The sequence below is a fragment of the Primulina tabacum genome, chromosome 13 (assembly GCF_025594145.1).
Source record: "Primulina tabacum isolate GXHZ01 chromosome 13, ASM2559414v2, whole genome shotgun sequence".
NCBI classification, from domain to species: domain Eukaryota; kingdom Viridiplantae; phylum Streptophyta; class Magnoliopsida; order Lamiales; family Gesneriaceae; genus Primulina; species Primulina tabacum.
In genome coordinates this window covers 11,988,613-12,007,835 of record NC_134562.1, presented here as the reverse complement: position 1 = coordinate 12,007,835, position 19,223 = coordinate 11,988,613, and the positions used below count along the sequence as shown (strand labels likewise).

The following is a 19,223-nucleotide window of genomic DNA, read 5'->3' as shown; positions in this document are numbered from 1 at the left end:
AATAGTGCATTTAAAAATTATTTCGTTTAGGAAAGTTCGTGAAATTATTAGCCGAGTTGTCCAAACGTTCGTATTTTTGTTGAAAATCGAATATCGATAAAAATTACGTCTCAGCATATAAAATCACCTCAAAACTCCTTATTTTCAAAAATAAAAAAAAGCATCTACCTTATTTTAAATAATTAAAAAAATTTATTTAATAAAAACATTTTCCATTTTTCAGCCCTCGGTCTCTGTTCCTCGATCGCATCTCGAATAAACTTTAAAAATGCATTTTAAATGCATTAAAGTAGAAAACTACTCTAAAATCATATAAACATATCAACATAATCAATTTAGCAATTAAAATCAATTAATTAGCTATTTTTAATTTTTCCTAGATTTGCGTGCAGTTGGATTACATCGTTTTAATTTTGGACCTTACAATTCCTCTCATCTCCGTTAAATAAAACGTTGTCCTCGAAATTAGAACTTACCGAATAGCTCCGGGTAGAGACTCCTCAAGTCCCTCTTGGTTTCCCAAGTAGCTTCTTTCTGCGAGTGATTTAGCCACTTGACCAATGGAATGACTTTGTTTTCGAGTCTTCTTTCTTGCATATTCAAGATTTGCATAGGCCTTCCTCATAAGTCATATTTTGAGTCAATTGCAGAGGTTCATGATTTAGTACATGTGAAGGGTTCGACATGTACTTTCGCTGCATTGAGATATGAAACACATTGTGTACTCCAGATAGCATCAGTAAAAGTGCCACTCTATAGGCTAGTGTTCCAATCCTCTCCAAAATCTCAAATGGCCCTATGAATCTTGGACTAAGTTTGCCTTTCTTTCCAAATCGCATAACACCCTTCATAGATGCTATTTTCACAAACACGTGGTCTCCCACTACAAACTCTAGCTCTCTTCGTCGCTTGTCGGCATAACTTTTCAATCGGCTTTGTGCAGTCTTCATTTTCTCTCCAATTTTGGCTACTAGCTCGGCAGTTTCTTCTATCAAGTCAGGACCAATTTATCTTCTTTCGTCAACCTCGTCCCAATGAATAAGTGATCTGCCTAAAAAAGAGCCATCCTAATAGATGATTGATAGCTACTATTGTAGGTGAACTCCACTATAGTTAATTTCGGTTCCCAACCTCCTTGGAAATCGATCACACAAGCTCGCAGTAGATCCTCTAAAATTTGAATAACACTTTCAGACTGAACATCGGTTTGAGGATGGAATGTTGTACTGAATAATAATTTGGTCCCCATTGCTGCATGCAGACTCTTCCAGAAAGACGATGTAAATCTCGGATCTCTGTCAGAAACAATAGATACAGGAATCCCATGCAGACGAACTATCTCGCGAATATACATATCAGCATACTGTCTCATGGTTAATGTCGTCTTGATAGGTAGAAAATGCGTTGATTTCGTAAGACGATCAACTATCACCCATATAGCATTAAACCCCTTGATAGTCCTCGGCAATCCCACAACAAAGTACATAGTAATATTTTCCCATTTACATTCGGGAATAGGAAGTGGCTTAAGCTTTCCTTCTGGCCTCTGATGCTCTGCTTTTACTTGTTGACATGTCAAACACTCGGTCACAAAACGCAGAATATCACGCTTCATGCTCGACCACCAATATAACAATTGAAGATCTCTGTACATCTTCGTGCTTCCAGGATGAATGGAATAAGGCAAGTCATGAGCTTCCTTCATAATGAGCTCCCTCAAAGAGTCGTCACTAGGAACCCATAAATGATCTCGATAACAAACTATACCATCCACCTCAGAGTACAACTTCCGGCCCTTGGCTTCATCTCTCACTCTCTACTTTTGCAATTGCTCATCAGAAGACTGTCCCTCACGGATTCTATCTCTCAAAGTTGACTGTGTTGTCAAGGTGGAAAGATTAGGGGCCTCGCCCCTAGCATATACTATAAGCTCAAACCATTGTATTTAGGACTGCAGCGGTCTTTGAAGTGATAATTGAGTGATAACAGCTGCCTTTAGACTCAATGTGTCCACCATTACATTAGCTTTTCCGAGATGGTAGCTAATGTCACAGTCGTTATAACGTACCATACTTTTAACTATTTTAAAATTTGCGGAAAAATTAAAATTTTCTTAAATACAAAATAAACTTTCAAATTTGCATTAAAATAACTTGCTCGTCTAAAAACATTTGCAATAAAAACAACCACAACCAAGTTTGCCAAAAGTAATAATCGTTTAAACATCATAAACCACTTCATGAAAATCAGAGTATTTGAAACAACATGCATAAAAGTATTCGTAAAAACATGGGCGGTCATCGGGTTTAGCCTCCTGCGCAGTCCAAGCCAGCTCATTGGTCCCCACCCCTCTTCTCCTCAAAGTCATCCTCACTTGCATCGATCAATTCTAGTGAGTCTAAAGATTCAACATGTATAAACTGAAAATAACAAGTAATACGTAATAAAACCACATGCATCTTTAAAATAGAGTGTATATACTTGAAACTTGAACATGCATATATAAGCTTGAACTTACATACATAACATAGATGTGCTATCAACGTAAAACTTTTCTTAAACATGCTTGCATCATACATATTTGAACATACATAAACTTCATCATTTTTCCTAGAGATATGTTTCAAAGAAGTGACCCATACATAAATGTGCCTGATCAGACTAAACCACAGTACTGGGCTGGCAGGGAAAGTCCACTGCCACATACATGAGATCCCCGATCATGCTTTGCCGGGTGGATTGGTCCATGGTCATGCTTTACCGCTTTCCAGTCCTTATCTAAACCCGGTCATTCTTTACCGGGGTGGAGAGATCATCGGCCACGTTCACCGACTTCCAAACCCGTTCATACCTTGGTCAGAAGACATTTAGCATACCTCAAAAACTTAAAATATTTTCTTTTGCATGTCGAACAAACTTACTTGGCGTTGAGGGATTCGTTGGATCTCGCTTGGGGCCACTGCTGTACATACTAACATGAGTTCAAACACTTATCTTTCATAACTTAGACGTATTAGTCATGCTCACACCCAAAAATGACAAATTTCCTTATGACGTTCTAAATCTCTCGGGACTCGACCTCGTTTAATCATCATACTAAATCATGATATCAAACCCAAAAACAATCCCTAAAAAAAATTTTAAATATATATATTTTTTAATATCGAGGCCACAGACCCCGTGTAAGGGTCCGGGTAGATGCTGGAATTGTAAACCAACGAAGAAACACTACACTTTTGGCTTATTCCTCCTAACTCGATCATACGGATCGTGAATCAATGCCTCGAGACCCATCCTAGGATGCTACGGTATTAACTCAAACCCATACAAACACCCCAAACGACGACGCACTCCATAGAACGCAACACAACCACAAACACGACATTTTGACAACAAAATGCATCCTACGACTTCTAACGTGATCATGTACCTATCAGGGCAAACCGACAAACCAAAAACCATCACAGCATCATACGCAACATACTTAAATGCATCAGCGATCACTCGTCGATCCCCAAAAAAGCCTGCAACAATAAAAATTCAAGAACGCATTTTCAGAAAATCGCAGTTTGAGCAGTCCCACAAAAACAATCATAACTCGCTCATTTCTTATCCAAATATTTCGAATTTACTGTCAAATCGAAGGTATCAAAAAGTTATACGTTTTATATGTCAAAATTTTTTCAAGATAAGCGACCAAAAATTCGCAGCACATGAAAAGACAACAGAATTCGAGTTTTAGATCCAAAAATTATTTCAAAACCGATCCAACAAATTTTTGCTCAAATTTTGCACAATATACATGCGAAGGATTCGCTTGGTACTTCCTCATCATCGAGACGTGGAAAACATTATGTACACCGACAAGATCCGGAGGTAGGGCTACACGATAAGCTAATGTCCCAACTCTGTCAAGAGTCTCGAACGGTCCAATAAACCTCAGACTAAGCTTGCCTCTCTTCTCAAATCTCATAACACCCTACATAGGTGCTATCTTTATGAAAACGTGATCACCGACGGAAAACTCTAGATATCTCCTCCTCTTGTCAGCATAACTCTTTTGACGACTCTAGGCGGTTTTCATCCTGTCTCGGATCTTGGTCACTACGTCTGCAGTCTGCAGAACAATCTCTGGACCAAGTTCTGACCTCTCACCGACTTCATCCCAATGAATCGGCGACCTGCACTTCCTCCCATACAATGCCTCGTATGGAGCCATACATATAGATGATTGGAAACTGTTGTTGTAGGTAAACTCCACTAGAGGTAGCTTCGATTCCCAATTCCCATGCAAATCAATCACACTAGCTCTCAACAAATCATCCAAAATCTGAATCACACGCTCAGACTGGCCATCTGCCTGATGGTGGAATGCTGTACTGAATAGAAACTTCGTCCCCATGGCTGCATGTAAACTCTTCCAAAAGGAAGATGCAAATCTTGGGACCCTGTCGAACACGATAGTTACTGGGATCCTGTGCAATCGAACTATCTCCCTGATATAGAGCTCAGCATACTGCGTCATGGAAAACGTCATCTTCACTGGCAAGAAGTGTGCCGACTTAGTAAGCCGATCCACTATAACCCAAATGGCATTGGATCCACTGACTGACCTTGGAAAACCAACAATGAAGTACATCGTGATATTCTCCCATTTCCACTCGGGGATAGGGAGCGGCTTAAGCATTCCTGCTGGTCTCTGATGCTCCCCCTTCACCTGCTGACAAGTGAGGCATTCAGACACAAATCGGCGGATGTCTCGCTTCATACCTGGCCATCAATACAAAATCTGCAAATCTTTGTAATTTTGGTACCTCCTAGATGGATGAAATACGGAGATGTATGTGCCTCTGTCAGAATATCCTCTCTAATTGAATCAACACTAGGCACCTACATCCTTCCTCTGTATCTCACAATACCGTCGGACACTGCGTGGAGTACATTGCCCTTGGCTTCATTCTTCAGTCTCCATTTCTGTAACTGCTCATCTGAAGGCTGACCCTTACGGATTCGATCAAACAAAGAAGACTGGACATTCAGATTAGACAGCTTAGGAACTCTGCCCTTAGGATAAACCTCTAAGCCAAACCTCTGAATCTCTGACTAAAGAGATATCTGTACTGACAACTGTGCTACGACTGCAACATTTCTACTCAAGGCATCTGCCACAACATTAGCTTTCCCTGGGTGGTAGCTAATTTCACAATCGTAGTCTTTCACTAACTCTGACCACCATCTTAGTCATATTGAATTCTTTCTGCTTGAAGAAATACTTGAGACTCTTGTGATCACTGAATATCTAGCATTTCTCGCCGTACAAATAATGCCTTCATATCTTTAATGCAAAGACAACAGCGGCTAACTCAAGATCATGAGTCGGATAATTCTTCTCATGCACTTTCAACTGTCTGGAGGCATAAGCTATAACCCGACCATGCTACATCAACACTGCGCCTAACCCGAGCTTAGATGCATCGGTGTACAACACGAAATTTTCTTGCCCTGCTGGCATGGCTAACACTGGCGCTGAAATAAGAGCTTGCTTCAACGTATCAAAGCTCTTCTGACATTCAACACTCCATACGAATTTAACATTCTTCTTGGTCAATGAGGTGAGTGGCACTGCTATCGAAGAAAATCCTTGAATAAATTTCCTGTAGTAACCTGCTAGGCCTAGGAAACTGCGAATCTCTGACGCATTCTTCGATTCAACCCATTCCTTAACTGCTGTTACCTTAGCTGTATCCACCTCAATACCACAGCTAGATATTATATGACCCAAAAACGCTACATTCTCCAACCAGAATTCACACTTACTGACTTTTGCAAACAACTTGCGACTCTGAAAGACCTGGAAAATTGTATCCAAGCGCTGACTGTGCTCCTCATGGCTCTTCGAGTGGATAAGGATGTCTCAATGAACACTTTGACAAACTGATCTAGGTAGGGCTGAAATACTCGGTTCATGAGGTCCAAAAATATCTCCGGAGCATTCTTCATTCCAAACGATATCACTAAAAACTCGTAATGCCCATATCTGGTTTTGAATGCTTTCTTATGAACATCTGCATCCTTTACCTACAGCTGATGATACCCTGATCGAAGATCTATCTTAGAGAACACTGTAGCTCTCTGCATCTGATCAAATAAGTCTTCGATCCTCGAAAGTGGGTATTTAGTTTTGATCGTTACCTTGTTCAGTTCTCGGTAATTGATGCACAGTCTCATGCTCCCGTCTTTTTTCTTTACGAAGAGCACTGGTGCGCCCCATGGTGAGAAACTAGGGCGGATGAATTCTTTGTCTACGAACTCCTGAATCTGCTGCCTGAGCTTTTACATCTCAGTTGTAGCTAAACGATACGGTGCCTTTGAGATTGGCACGGTGTCTGGCATAAGATCAATGGTGAACTCCACCTCTTTCTCTCTGATGGAATGCCTGTGAAGTCATCAGGAAAAACGTCAGGAAAATCTCTGACTACTGGTACGTCAGATATAGACAGAGTGGGTACTTCAGGTGCAGAAATAATTCTGGCCAAGAAAGCCTGACACCCCTTATGAATAAGTCTCCGTGCCTGCATGTAAGAGATCATGCGAGGGAAACTTATCCATCAAACTGGATCAAAGAGAAACTGCTCCATGCCCAAAGATCTTACCAACACTGACCTTTTCTTGAAATCAATAAGAAATTTGTTCTTCGTCAGCCAGTCCATTCCCCAGATAATATCAAATTCTGGCATCGGCAACACAATTAGATCGGCATACACTAGGTGGCCTTGTAGTTCCAGATCGATATCTCTGACCACACTAGTAGCTGATAGCTCTTCCCACTACAAGAATAAATGCTTATGGTGACATTCATAAATGTCATCATAATCAATATTTAGTGACATTTAAGTTTTAGTGACACCTCCAACAAATGCCTTCTATTCCAATGTCGTCTTAAACTTCCTGACATTTTTTAATGTCATTATAAGATGTTAATGACAACTTCATATGTGATACTAATTATTCATATAATGACAACTTTAAATTTCAGGAAAACTCATGGTTTAAAGGCATTTATACATGCCTTGTTATTATAGTAATAATGACAAATTTATATGTGAGTTAAAATCATTTATAATGACAACTAAAAGTGTCGTGTATGTTATTTATAATGACAATAAACAATGTCTCTAATGATATGTTAAGGTTAATTTAAAATGTCTCATTATGTAATCTATAATGACACTTACAAATGTCTTCTATTCTAGTATATAAGGATATTAAAAATTGTCATTAATAGTTGTCTATAATGACTTTTTTAAATGTCTACATATGAGTTTTACAATGACATTTTTTATTTACATGATTTAATGTTCTATTGTGACATAAAAAATATCATATTTTATGAAATGTCATCGATTTTCAATATTTTCATGATATAATATTCAAGGATATAATAAATTAACATAAATACAAATACAATTTTGTATTTAGTTAACTCATGACAACAAATATACAAAGAAACATCATTCAAATTAGTTAACTCATGACAACAAATATACATGTAACATATATTCTCAACCAAAATATACTATCTAAATCAATAAATGGCTAACTCGAGATAATTATAAACTCACACAAAACATAGCTTACGAAAAAAACAAACTCCAACTCATTATGTCACATCAAATAATAAATAATATCAAAATAAACAAAAGAAAAACCATTTACGTATCTAACGTATATTCTTAAACCAAAAAGCCAATGCTGAATCAATAAAGTACTAACTCAATATAATAATAAAGTAATAAAACTAGAAAGAAGACTTTACCCTTGGAGATAATGGACTACTAGAGGATGCTGTGAGTTGTATATTGTTGTAATTTGAACCAAGGTTTTGGTTTGGTTGATTGCAAATCTTTGATTCTAACATTGCAATGTGTTGACCTTGTTTTCAAATTTTCTCATCTATTTTTTCTAACTTTGTCTTTTGCTCCATCACTTTTCGATTGCATGTACTACGGCTTGGAACTTCTCCCCATAAATCAGATGGGTTAACACCATCACCAAGCAAACGCCAGATTCATGTCTTTCTATATCTTAATTTTTAGGATGTTACCTTGTAATTCAATGTCCTTTTGATTTGAAGCTTCATCTATTTGGTTTCTTGATGCACCTTGTATGCTTTGACAATCTGCACAAGCATTATTTCAACAAAATATATGCAAATTGAGTTTATAATTATAATAAAAAAAATCTGACCTTTTCCACTAGTTACCACGTTCTCAAGTTCTCTTGTATGATAGACTTGAATAAAATATACAACATATAAAAGAAAAAGGTCAAATAAGAGTTATACACAAGACACGACATATTTTTTATGTATAAATAAGATGCTACATCTTTCTTTTGAATTTCGAGTTATGTGATTGTCAATCAAAATCAGTGGTTGAGTATTTGTCTCATCTTGAAGTGGAAAATGAGTTTTTCCGACATTTTTATTTTTAAGAGTCATTCCTATCAAAAGAAAGTTATATAAGATAAATAAAGCATTAATAAGCATTATACCGAATTATATCAAAATTTAATCTTTTGAAATAAAAAATTCTTAAGTTTCATATATTTTTATATCTAATATCTTGTACATCATTGTGTTGCTGATTTGAAACTTTATACATATGGTTATTTAGCATACCTTGTATGTTTTGACATTCTGCACAAGTATTGACTCCACCAAAATATAAGCAAGTTAAGTTTTAATTATAAACAACCAAGTTCTAACATTTTTCGCTAGCTACCATGTTACCAAGTTCTCTTTCAAGACTGACTTGAACAAAGTATACAACATTCATGCAAATGCAAAAGGTCAAATAACAGTTATACACAAGCAACAAACAGATTGTTTTTGTGTAAAATGCAATGATAACTCTTTCTTTTGAATTTCGAGTTACATGATTGGCAAATATTATGTGGTTGTGTATCTTCTTCATCTCGAAGTTGAAAATGAGATTTTCCAAAAAATTTACTCTTACGAGTCATTCCTATGAAAAGAAAAGGTTAAAAATTACAAATGCTTTTATATAGAATAAATAAAGCATGAAGTAAGCATTATACATATCCAAACTTAATTGTTTCAAATAAAATACTATAGGTTTCATATCTTTTTATATTTAATACCTTGTAAATCATTGTGTTGGTGCTTAGAAACTCCATCCATTTGGTTATTCAACATACCTTGTATGTTTTGAAATTCTGCACAAGTTTTGATACCACCAAAATTTAAGTAAGTTGAGTTTTTAATTATAACAAGAAAATGCTAACCTTTTCCGCTAGCTGTCATGCTACCAAGTTCTCTTGCAAGATCAACTTGGACAAAGTACAAAAAATTCAGACAAAATCTAAAGGTCCAATAAGAGTAATACAAAATCAGCAAACATATCCTTGATGTATAAAGTTACATCCTACCTCTTTTTGAACTTCGAGCTGCGTGATTGGTAATCATAATTCGAGATTGTGTATTTGCCTTATCTTGATGTTGAAAATGAGGTTTTCCAATAGTTTTACCCTCACCAGCCATTCCTAACAAGAGCAAAAACCACAACTTGAAGATAAAAAAAAGTTAGTTATATCCTTTGATATGATAAATAAAAGATCCATAGTGAAATATGAAATTAAAATATATAATGTTATTATTATTATTCTAGTATCCAGCAAATCCACTCTACTAGTTTCATTTTTCATCATATTAACTAAATATAAAAAATTATATATGCAAGAAAAAATCTCATCATTAACTAAATCTCATCATGCATCAACATCGATTTCCACTCCTGCAACATCATCCCGAACCCAAACGACTTCTTAATGTTTATTCTCGTCTTCAGGATTACAAAAACAACTTTAAAGATATGTATCAACATCTGCCATAGGTTGCATTTTATACTTTGCTCGTGATCGGTGGTGATAATTACATGCCAATTACAATCAACTGGATCTTCCACATAAAAAAACTTGCATGGCTTAAGATGCAAATATATAAGGCTCGTTGTGACGCTTTACATTTGTAAAATTGGCCAACATAAAACCATCATCATCCCGTTTTAGTCGTTTGCCTTTGGAGACCCAATCACATTCAAATAAAACAACTCTTCGACCTCCCTCATAATCTAACTCAATCACATATTTCAAAATCTCGTAATAATCAAGTTCACTTGATACTGGATTCTGATCTCTTATACTCGAATAACTTGAAGTGTGTGGGGACCCGGACGCTAATTCATCTTCTTAATCATTATTAGGATCAAATATAACAATTAAGTAAACTGGGTCATAAATTTTTTTTTTAAATACATGAGTGCGCAACATATGAAATAAATCTTATTTCATTTACAAGATCAATATCAAGATCAAAAGTACAAGTCTTGTGCAAAAGTAAATCAAAACAACTATTGTTCATTCACTACATATCAAGTGAGGAAACAAATCTAATTTTGGGTCCGAATCTCCACGCTAATCTCAATCTCTCATCCTCTTCTCGACCCTGATCCTGTCCCACCTGTTGTCATGCACACATACAAACACAACAACAGCCGGATAACTCCGGTGAGAAATATATTTCCAGTATAAACAACGTATACATGCAATCATATAAATAGATATAAAAGCATGGAACAATTATCAATAACATGCATCACAATCTGAAAGACATGAATCGATATAAAACTGTAAATCAAACTCTTGACTCATAATCTCTGACTCGAATCTTCTCTAATCTAGGGATCCCGGTCGAATAAGAAAGCAACATTCTCCCAACTACTCTCCCAGCTAGATGGTGGTACGTTCTTATTCCCAGACTTTGGCATTCTATATCGAATTTCTACAATAGGAGTCGATCTACTCATACGCAACATCGATATCCCCAAATGTCTAGTGACTTGGCACCTCTGCCAAAGACTAAGCACATCTGCCCAACACTCTAACTCATGATTTGCTATAAATCAATAGACTAAGCATATCAATCTCATGAATTGCAAACATCAATGCAATAAATAAAGTATGTGGTTTTGGGAAACTCAAGTCGAATCTAACTCGAGTCGTATTTTCCCGGTTTAACATTGATTTATACCTTTCTTTTGTCGATCTCACGAAGTCAAAGTCTTGAATTCGAAGCTGTCAATACTCAATCTGGCAATGAAATTTGAAATATACAATATCACCATTCCATTCAAATAAGACATCTCAATCTTATCGAATTCTGACGGCATAACAGTACAATATCGAAATACCGGCAATACAATATTAATAGCCATCAATCTCAATACTCATAATCAATCAACAACACAACCTGATACAAAATCTGTGTAATCTCAATCGAATCAAATCCGAAAAATCATAACAATTTCATATTGTATCTGTTCTTCGATCCGTTTTCGATTATACAATAACTAAATTCTCAGGAGCACATAATATACATCAAACAATGGTCCTTCAATTTCAAGTTTTCGAATCATAACAAAACATAAGAAAACTTACGTCCTTTTGAAGATCTTGTCGATAGAAACACAGTACTGGATTCGGATTGAAATTCTGACGGATGAATCATGCACAAATCAAATTCTAGAATATAGAAGCTTGAAGATTTTCCCTGGCCTCGGTTTATTTCTTCTTGAATTCTGAGGTAATGAAATTGTTTTTGATATATATACAATGCATGTCAAGGCCAAGTGGCTCATTCTTCAAGCTGCACGTCTCGCGCATATGCCGACCTTCCTCGGCGCATATGCGCGAGACCTACTGGTCTCGGCATTCAAGAGTTCCTCTGCTCGCGCATATGCGCGCCCTGTCTCGCGCATATGTGGGAGGTTCTCTGCCCTGCTCGCGCATATGCGCGCCTCGTGTCGTGCATATGCGCGAGGTGTTCTGTCCTCGAACATAACAATGTCTTCTCTTGTCTTCCCCGCTCTGTTCCTTTCCGTCTATAATCACATCAATTATCAATTAATCATTTCAGATTATAGTAATAAAATCTCGGGCATTACAATTCCCCCCACTAAAATCTGATTTCGTCCTCGAAATCGCAAGCAATCAAATTAAATAGCAAATCAGATACAATAAGAAATGCGTAATAGAAGCTAAACAGGAAACTCACATCAGTGAAATAACTCTGGGAATTTCTGTTTCATGTCTGATTCAGTTTCCCATGTATCTTCTTCATTGCCATGACGACCCCACTGAACTTTTACAAGCGAAATAGTCTTTTTTCTGAGCTGCTATTCTTTATGATCTAAAATCTGGATCGGTTTCTCAAAATAACTCAGAGTTTCATCAAGTTCTGCCTCGTCTGGCTGAAGAACATGAGAAGCATCAGAAAGATACTTCCACAGCATAGACACATGAAAGACATCATGTATTCCAGATAGAGAAGGCGGTAAGGCGAGTCAATAGGCCTGATCTCCTATCTTCTCGAGAATCTCATATGGCCCAATATAACGTGGAGACAACTTCCCTTTCTTGCTAAATCTGACAACACCTCTGAAAGGAGAAATCTTCAAAAATACTCTGTCTCCTGTCTCAAATACTAGAGGTCGTCATCTGTCTTGAGCTGTCTTCGTTCTCTGCCGAATCAGCTTTATTTTCTCAGTCATCTCTCGAATCATATCAGGCCCAATCTCAGGTACCTCGGAGATATCATCCCAATAAAGAGGGGATCTACACTTTTTGCCATACAACGCTTCAAACGGATCCATCTCTATACTCGTCTGATAGCTGTTGTTGTATGATAACTCACAAAGCGGCAATGAATCTTGCCAACTAGTGCCAAAGTCTATCACTACAGCTCTATGCATATACTCTAATGTCTGGATAGTCCGCTCTGACTGTCCGTCTGTCTGAGGATGATATGCAGTACTCAAATGCAATTTCGTACCTAGAGCTTGTTGCAAACAGTGCCAGAAGTGTAAAGTAAACCGAGTATCACAGTCTGATACAATAGACTTCGGCACTTCATGTAATCTGACCACTTCTCTGACATAAATCTCTGCCATCTGGTCATGTCTGTACGTCTTCTTGTACGGAATAAAACATGCTAATTTGGTCAATCTATCAATAACTACCAAAATCGCATCACAATCTCTAGAGGATCGCGGTAGCTTCGGCACTCATCTGTTTCCACCTAAACTGTTTCTTCAGATCATTATTATAATGGCCAAAAATTCGTGTTTGAAAATTTGCGGAAAAATAAAAAAATTTTTTTAAAATAATTAAAATGCCTCGTTCACAAAATAAACTGATAAATCAAGCTTAATGTTTAAAAATAACAGCGGAAGAAATAATTACTCACAAAATAACAAGTAAATAATCCAACAACTGATAAAAATGTTTGAGCATAAAAATGACAAGTATTGTAAATGAGGTCCTTGGGTTCCACTACTGCCGACCCAAGCTAGCTCACTGGTCCCCGCCCTCGTCCCCGACATCATTAGTACCTACAACAATAAAGTCTAGTGAGCCTAAAGACTCAGCATGCATATATCGTAAATAACGAGTAAATAATATAATAAAGTTGCATGGGAGTAAAAATATCATGTCATGAGGCATAATGTGAAAATAACTTGTCATGAGCAATTATAATGCGTGCATAACTGACTGAAAATCATAAGTGAAATGTTTGCTCCATAGAGTCCTGTAATGAAATAACATGTAATAATTTTCTGGTGCTTTCACCTGTTGGCAATTCAAACATCTAAATACAAATTCTGCAATGTCTAATTTCATCTATTTCCACCAAAACTGTTTCTTCAGATCATTATTATAATGGCCCGAAAATTCGTGTTTGAAAATTTGCGGAAAAATTAAAAAATTTCTTTTTAAAATAATTAAAATGCCTCATTCACAAAATAAACCGATAAATAAAGTTTAATGTTTAAAAATAACAGCGAAAGAAATAATTACTCACAAAATAACAAGTAAAGTAATCCAACAACTGATAAAAATATTTGAGCAAAAAAATGGCAAATGCTGTAAATGAGGTCCTCGGGTTCCAATACTGCCGACCGAAGCTAGCTCACTGGTCCCCGCCCTCGACCCCGACATCATCATTACCTAAAACAATCAAGTCTAGTGAGCCTAAAGACTCAGCATGCATATATCATAAATAACGAGTAAATAATATAATAAAGTTGCATGGGAGTAAAAATATCGTGTCATGAGACATAATGTGAAAAAAACTTGTCATGAGCAATTATAATACATGCATAACTGACTGAAAATCATAAGTGAAATTTTCTGGTGCTTTCACCTATTGGCAATTCAAACATCTAGATACAAATTCTGCAATGTCTAATTTCATCTGTTTCCATCAAAACTGTTTCTTCAGATCATTATTATAATGGCCCGAAAATTTGCGAAAAAATTAAAAATTTTCTTTTTAAAATAATTAAAATGCCTCATTTACAAAATAAACTGATAAATCAAGTTTAATGTTTAAAAATAACAGCGGAAGAAATAATTACTCACAAAATAACAAGTAAAGTAATCCAACAACTGATAAAAATGTTTGAGCATAAAAATTGCAAGTGTTGTAAATGAGGTCCTCGGGTTCCACTACTGCCGACCCAAGCTAGCTCACTGGTCCCCGCCCTCGGCCCCGACATCATCAATACCTATAACAATCAAGTCTAGTGAGCCTAAAGACTCAGCATGCATATATCGTAAATAACGAGTAAATAATATAATAAAGTTGCATGGGAGTAAAAATATCATGTCATGAGGCATAATGTGAAAATAACTTGTCATGAGCAATTATAATACGTGCATGACTGACTGAAAATCATAAGTGAAATGTTTGCTCCATAGAGCCCTGTAATGAAATAGCATGTAATAATTTTCTGGTGAAATTATGGTCTACGCAAGTGGCCCCTGCACTGAACTGAACTGAACTGAACTGACCGGTAACTGACGACCGGGTGAAATAATGAACGTCTGATCAGACTAATGCCACAGTATACTGGGTGGAACTGAACTGAATTGACTGGTAACTGGCGACCAGATAATACAATGATCCCATGCTGGTGAAATGGCCACAAGCAATATCACATAAATCTCAAAAATGAATATTTTATATTTTTATACACGTAATATAATTAAATGGCAGGATGAAATATCCTGTATTATTTTACCACATGGATTGGATCGTTCTCAGACTCGCTGCGACCTAAATTTATCATGAAAATATGCAAATGATTTTCTTGACCAAACTTTGTAATTGAATCCAAAAACGAGACAATTACGCGCAACGACTTCGTATTTAATCATGACTCCGTGCCAACCCGAACCAACACCGAACTATCATTTAGTCATGATTAAAATACACCTAAAATGACGAAATAATGCTCCAAAAATGATGCAAGTCGAAATTTTGGTGAATGGAGGCCAAAACATGAAACGCCCTTTCGAGAGTCAATTTGGCACATCGCACCGTAATTTCTCGTACGACCTCTAAAATGATCCGAATCACAAACGGCCAAAAACATGACCTTCCCAACTCGATGAGGCACGGTCCAGTCCAACCAAGAACCCGAACGAGCCACTGAACCGAAGCAGCAAGTTGCGGTCACCAAAATACAGCAGTTGTGCTTTGGTTTCCTTGCGTCGTTTGCGAGGCTAATGGCCATTGGGGGTTGAACCACCAACCAGAACCTCTTACCAACATCCTAAGGTATGGTTTGAACCATGGCTAAGGGCCAGAGGCCAACCAAGATCCACACCATTCCACCAAAAACCGAACAACACATGCAGTAGGGGAAAGAGGCCGAGGGGCTGTTCTTGTTTCTTTAATTAAAAACTGATTCAACCATGGACCAAGCCTCAAAAGGGCGACTTGGTCACGTCTTACACATCACAAGGAGAGGTTCTAACCATGGCTATAGCCCTTAGGGCAGCTAAGACCAGATCCATTTCCCTTTGACAGCAACATGAGAAAATCGATCACAAAAAAGGGCATGCTTGGGAAGTTGCTGTCATTTCTGATTTCCAGCATGTATGAGGCTTGAACTAATGGACCAACATGATCCTAACATGTACTAGTACAAGTCTAGATGCAGCTTTGGGAGCCTAGACACGAGTCATCCACCTGAACACCAAAAACAAGTGAACCATGAGGAGCACAAGGAAGGGCCGAAAATCTGCATCTTTTATTTTCAAAGTTCTTGATATAATTCGGTTATGCCTTGGAAACGATGATCAAATAATGTTTAAAATGTTAATATGACTTGATTGAAGAGAAAGGAAAAATATAAACATGCCTGGTTATTTTCTGTTTCGAAGAAAACAAAAGAAACACAACGACTCGGCGCGGAGGAGACGGAGTGATCTACCTTCCTTCCTTCTACTCGATTTCTCTCTTGTTTCTCCCCTAGCACCTCTCGATTTTTTTTCTTTTAAATGGCTCTGAAATCGGTGATGAGGAAGGGGGAATAGTGGTTAGGAGAGTGAGGGGGAAGGGGTTGCAATATAAAAGGGATGGCAAGACCAAGTCTTGCTCTCCTTTTTGAATTTTGAAATGGCTTGATATCCTAGAGATGGTTGGAGGGATCATGACCGATTCTACATGCTAAACAAGGTTAGGATAATGATCTAATATTAATTAATTAAGGGTGATTAATAAATAAAAGGATTATCATGCTAAGAAATGACAAGGAAAGGGTCAAAAGTGAGTTGGCAAAGAATTGTTTAATCACTAAGGGGTGGCCGAAAATAATCCAATAAATGGAGGGAAAATATTATTTAGTTAGTGTATTTTAAACCTTAAGAGCCTTACCTATCCTTTAAATAATTTAGGGACTTAACACCTTAATTATGGAACCTAAATGAACTTATTTCCTACTCACCTCAAGTTACTTAAATAATTCCTTAAACCTCCTTTTTAACTTAAATTAACTTACTAGCTAGCTAAAATAAACTCTGGGAATGTTTTCTTAATTTTAAAGAAAAAACATCTATTTCTTTCTGCAAATAACAAACAAATAATTTTCTAGAAAATAATGAATTTAAGTTTACCAGTTTTTTCTCAAAGAAAAAATTTTATTACCATTTTTTCTCCAACAGCTTCACCACTAGGTTGTCCATTTTTCGTCTTATGGCCTTCCATCCATACTTTTGTTCTTGTAATTGGTATATCAGCAGAACTTGTTTTCTCCTTGAGTATGAGACCTATAGAAATATGTGAAAAATCCATTGTGAACATAATTCAAAAAATGTATCATTACAATTTAAAAAAAGAAAACTTTGAAAAGAACTTTTCATAAGGTTTTTCAAATAATAAAAATTACAATAATGTGAGCCAAACGAGCATAATCTCTCCTGCTCATTGTGTGGTTGTATCTTTGCTTTCCCCTCATTGCCTTAAATTTTTCACTCTTTTCCTGAAAAGAAAAAAACATATAACATATTCATATATAATTGATTAGTCACATGATTACTAAAAAATACTGTTGTGCTCACTATCTTGTGCTTCACCACTTCGGATTTGTGAATTTATTTGCTGGGAAGCTATCCACCGACTAAATAAAAAATGATAATTGGACTAAGAATTTAGTAACATCAGGTCAAGAACAACCGAAAAAAATCAGTGTGTAACTAAATTAATGAACAATACAAACTGTCACAAACAACAATAAACAACAGCAGAAAAAAATCAATAACAATGAATTGATACTTACTTGAAATGGTGGTGATAGTGTCTTCTTTACGAACAAGTCCCATTGGTTTTGATCCATAAATTCGGGCTTCAAAAGACAAAGATCTCGTGAAGCCACTTGACCATCATCAACTTCTCATATAAGTATTTGGAGTTTGGACTTTCTATCACGCCACAACTTACCTAACTTTTGAAAGATTGGATGTTTCTCCCACTCCTCAACTTTATAGTTCAACTACACATTAAGAAGCATAAAAAAAATTTCAACATTTTGTTATAAAATAGGAATAAAAATACAATGATAAGCATTACCTGAAGACAAAGCCACGTCTTATTCTTCATTTCCTCGTCTAGGTCATTCCATCGACCTAACGTGTATGGCACAAATTCTTTTATCATGCAACCTAGAAAAGTGGCATACTTCACCGAATTATCTCCAATTTCCTGTCCAAACTCATTATGTTCCAGATCTTTGGGCTGTTGTTGGCCACTAACCAAATTAAACTTTGATGGACCTCGTCCTTTTTTCTTATTATTTTTGGCGTCATCAATTATCTCTTTATCACGCAAATATTCCGGTGAATTAGATGGAGTGTTGGAGTTCACTCTCAATAGCTTATTAGCTATATTTTCCTAAAAAACAGCACAAAGATATATTATCACATATAATTAAGACTTTATTAAAATTAAAATAAACCAAAATTAACAAAATAACAAAACATCACCTGAACTTCATCAACAGATACCTTGCTTCTTTTTTGGCCCAATCTGCTCATTTTTTAATGCTGTATGTGAAGATATAGTCAAACATGTAATATAACACGATAATTCGGTGAAAATAAAAATAAAATAGACAAATATATTGCAACAATAAATAAAGTGCAATGGAACCTTTTAAATTAACTATAAAATCTATAATCGAAATTTTCAATCACGGATCAGTCACGTCAATTCCCTCACACTCATTTCTGGCATGCGATTCTTTCTCTGTAATGTTAATCTCAAGTGTGGACACATCAAGAGGTGTGGATGATGTATAGGCTTCCTCTTCAAGCAAATTCATGTTATGCATACCCCGAGGCGGCGCTTTCAGCAACACATAGCAGTTTGATTTGTCATTGTCTCTAGATTAGATCAAATCTAATTCGAGTTGTATCTTCCCGAATCAACATGAATTATACCTTTCTTTTCGGTTCTTGGATGCTATCACACTTTACACAATCTTGCTCAACTCTTCTCGGTCAACAAGAACATTAGGAAATATTGCTCATTCTTCTATCCAAGGTTGGAGCTACACATTCGAACTTAAGGCTATCCACACCAAATCTGGAATGCCAAGCCAAAACACAATAATTCTGCACCATCTAGTTTCGGCCAACATGCTGGAATTTTACACAAATTGCATACGACATCCAATAATCGATCCGTTTACGGCGTTATGATCTCTAGCTACTCAAGAACATATATCTCTAATAAAATCACAATTCCTCCATCATATAGATTTCGAAACATGCTGAAAAATGATGAATTTTACCTCACCTTG

At 36.5% G+C, this 19,223-nt stretch overlaps 2 protein-coding genes across 2 annotated transcripts; both read right to left on the bottom strand.

The window, feature by feature from the left end:
- Window positions 1-3,303: 3,303 nt before the first annotated feature.
- LOC142521865 (uncharacterized) lies at window positions 3,304-9,630 on the bottom strand. Its single transcript, XM_075625038.1, has 9 exons — window positions 9,451-9,630; window positions 9,307-9,351; window positions 9,163-9,237; window positions 8,960-9,026; window positions 8,681-8,700; window positions 8,386-8,502; window positions 8,248-8,292; window positions 8,105-8,179; window positions 3,304-3,524 (listed from the first exon to the last, which is right to left on the bottom strand). Exons 1-9 carry the CDS (start codon window positions 9,560-9,562, stop codon window positions 3,304-3,306), a joined length of 777 nt encoding a protein of 258 aa, XP_075481153.1. The 5' UTR covers window positions 9,563-9,630.
- A 7,441-nt stretch (window positions 9,631-17,071) lies between these two features.
- LOC142523032 (uncharacterized) lies at window positions 17,072-18,513 on the bottom strand. Its single transcript, XM_075626674.1, has 5 exons — window positions 18,406-18,513; window positions 17,993-18,313; window positions 17,703-17,915; window positions 17,313-17,405; window positions 17,072-17,179 (listed from the first exon to the last, which is right to left on the bottom strand). Exons 1-3 carry the CDS (start codon window positions 18,454-18,456, stop codon window positions 17,817-17,819), a joined length of 471 nt encoding a protein of 156 aa, XP_075482789.1. The 5' UTR covers window positions 18,457-18,513; the 3' UTR covers window positions 17,072-17,179; window positions 17,313-17,405; window positions 17,703-17,816.
- Between the last annotated feature and the right edge of the window lie 710 nt (window positions 18,514-19,223).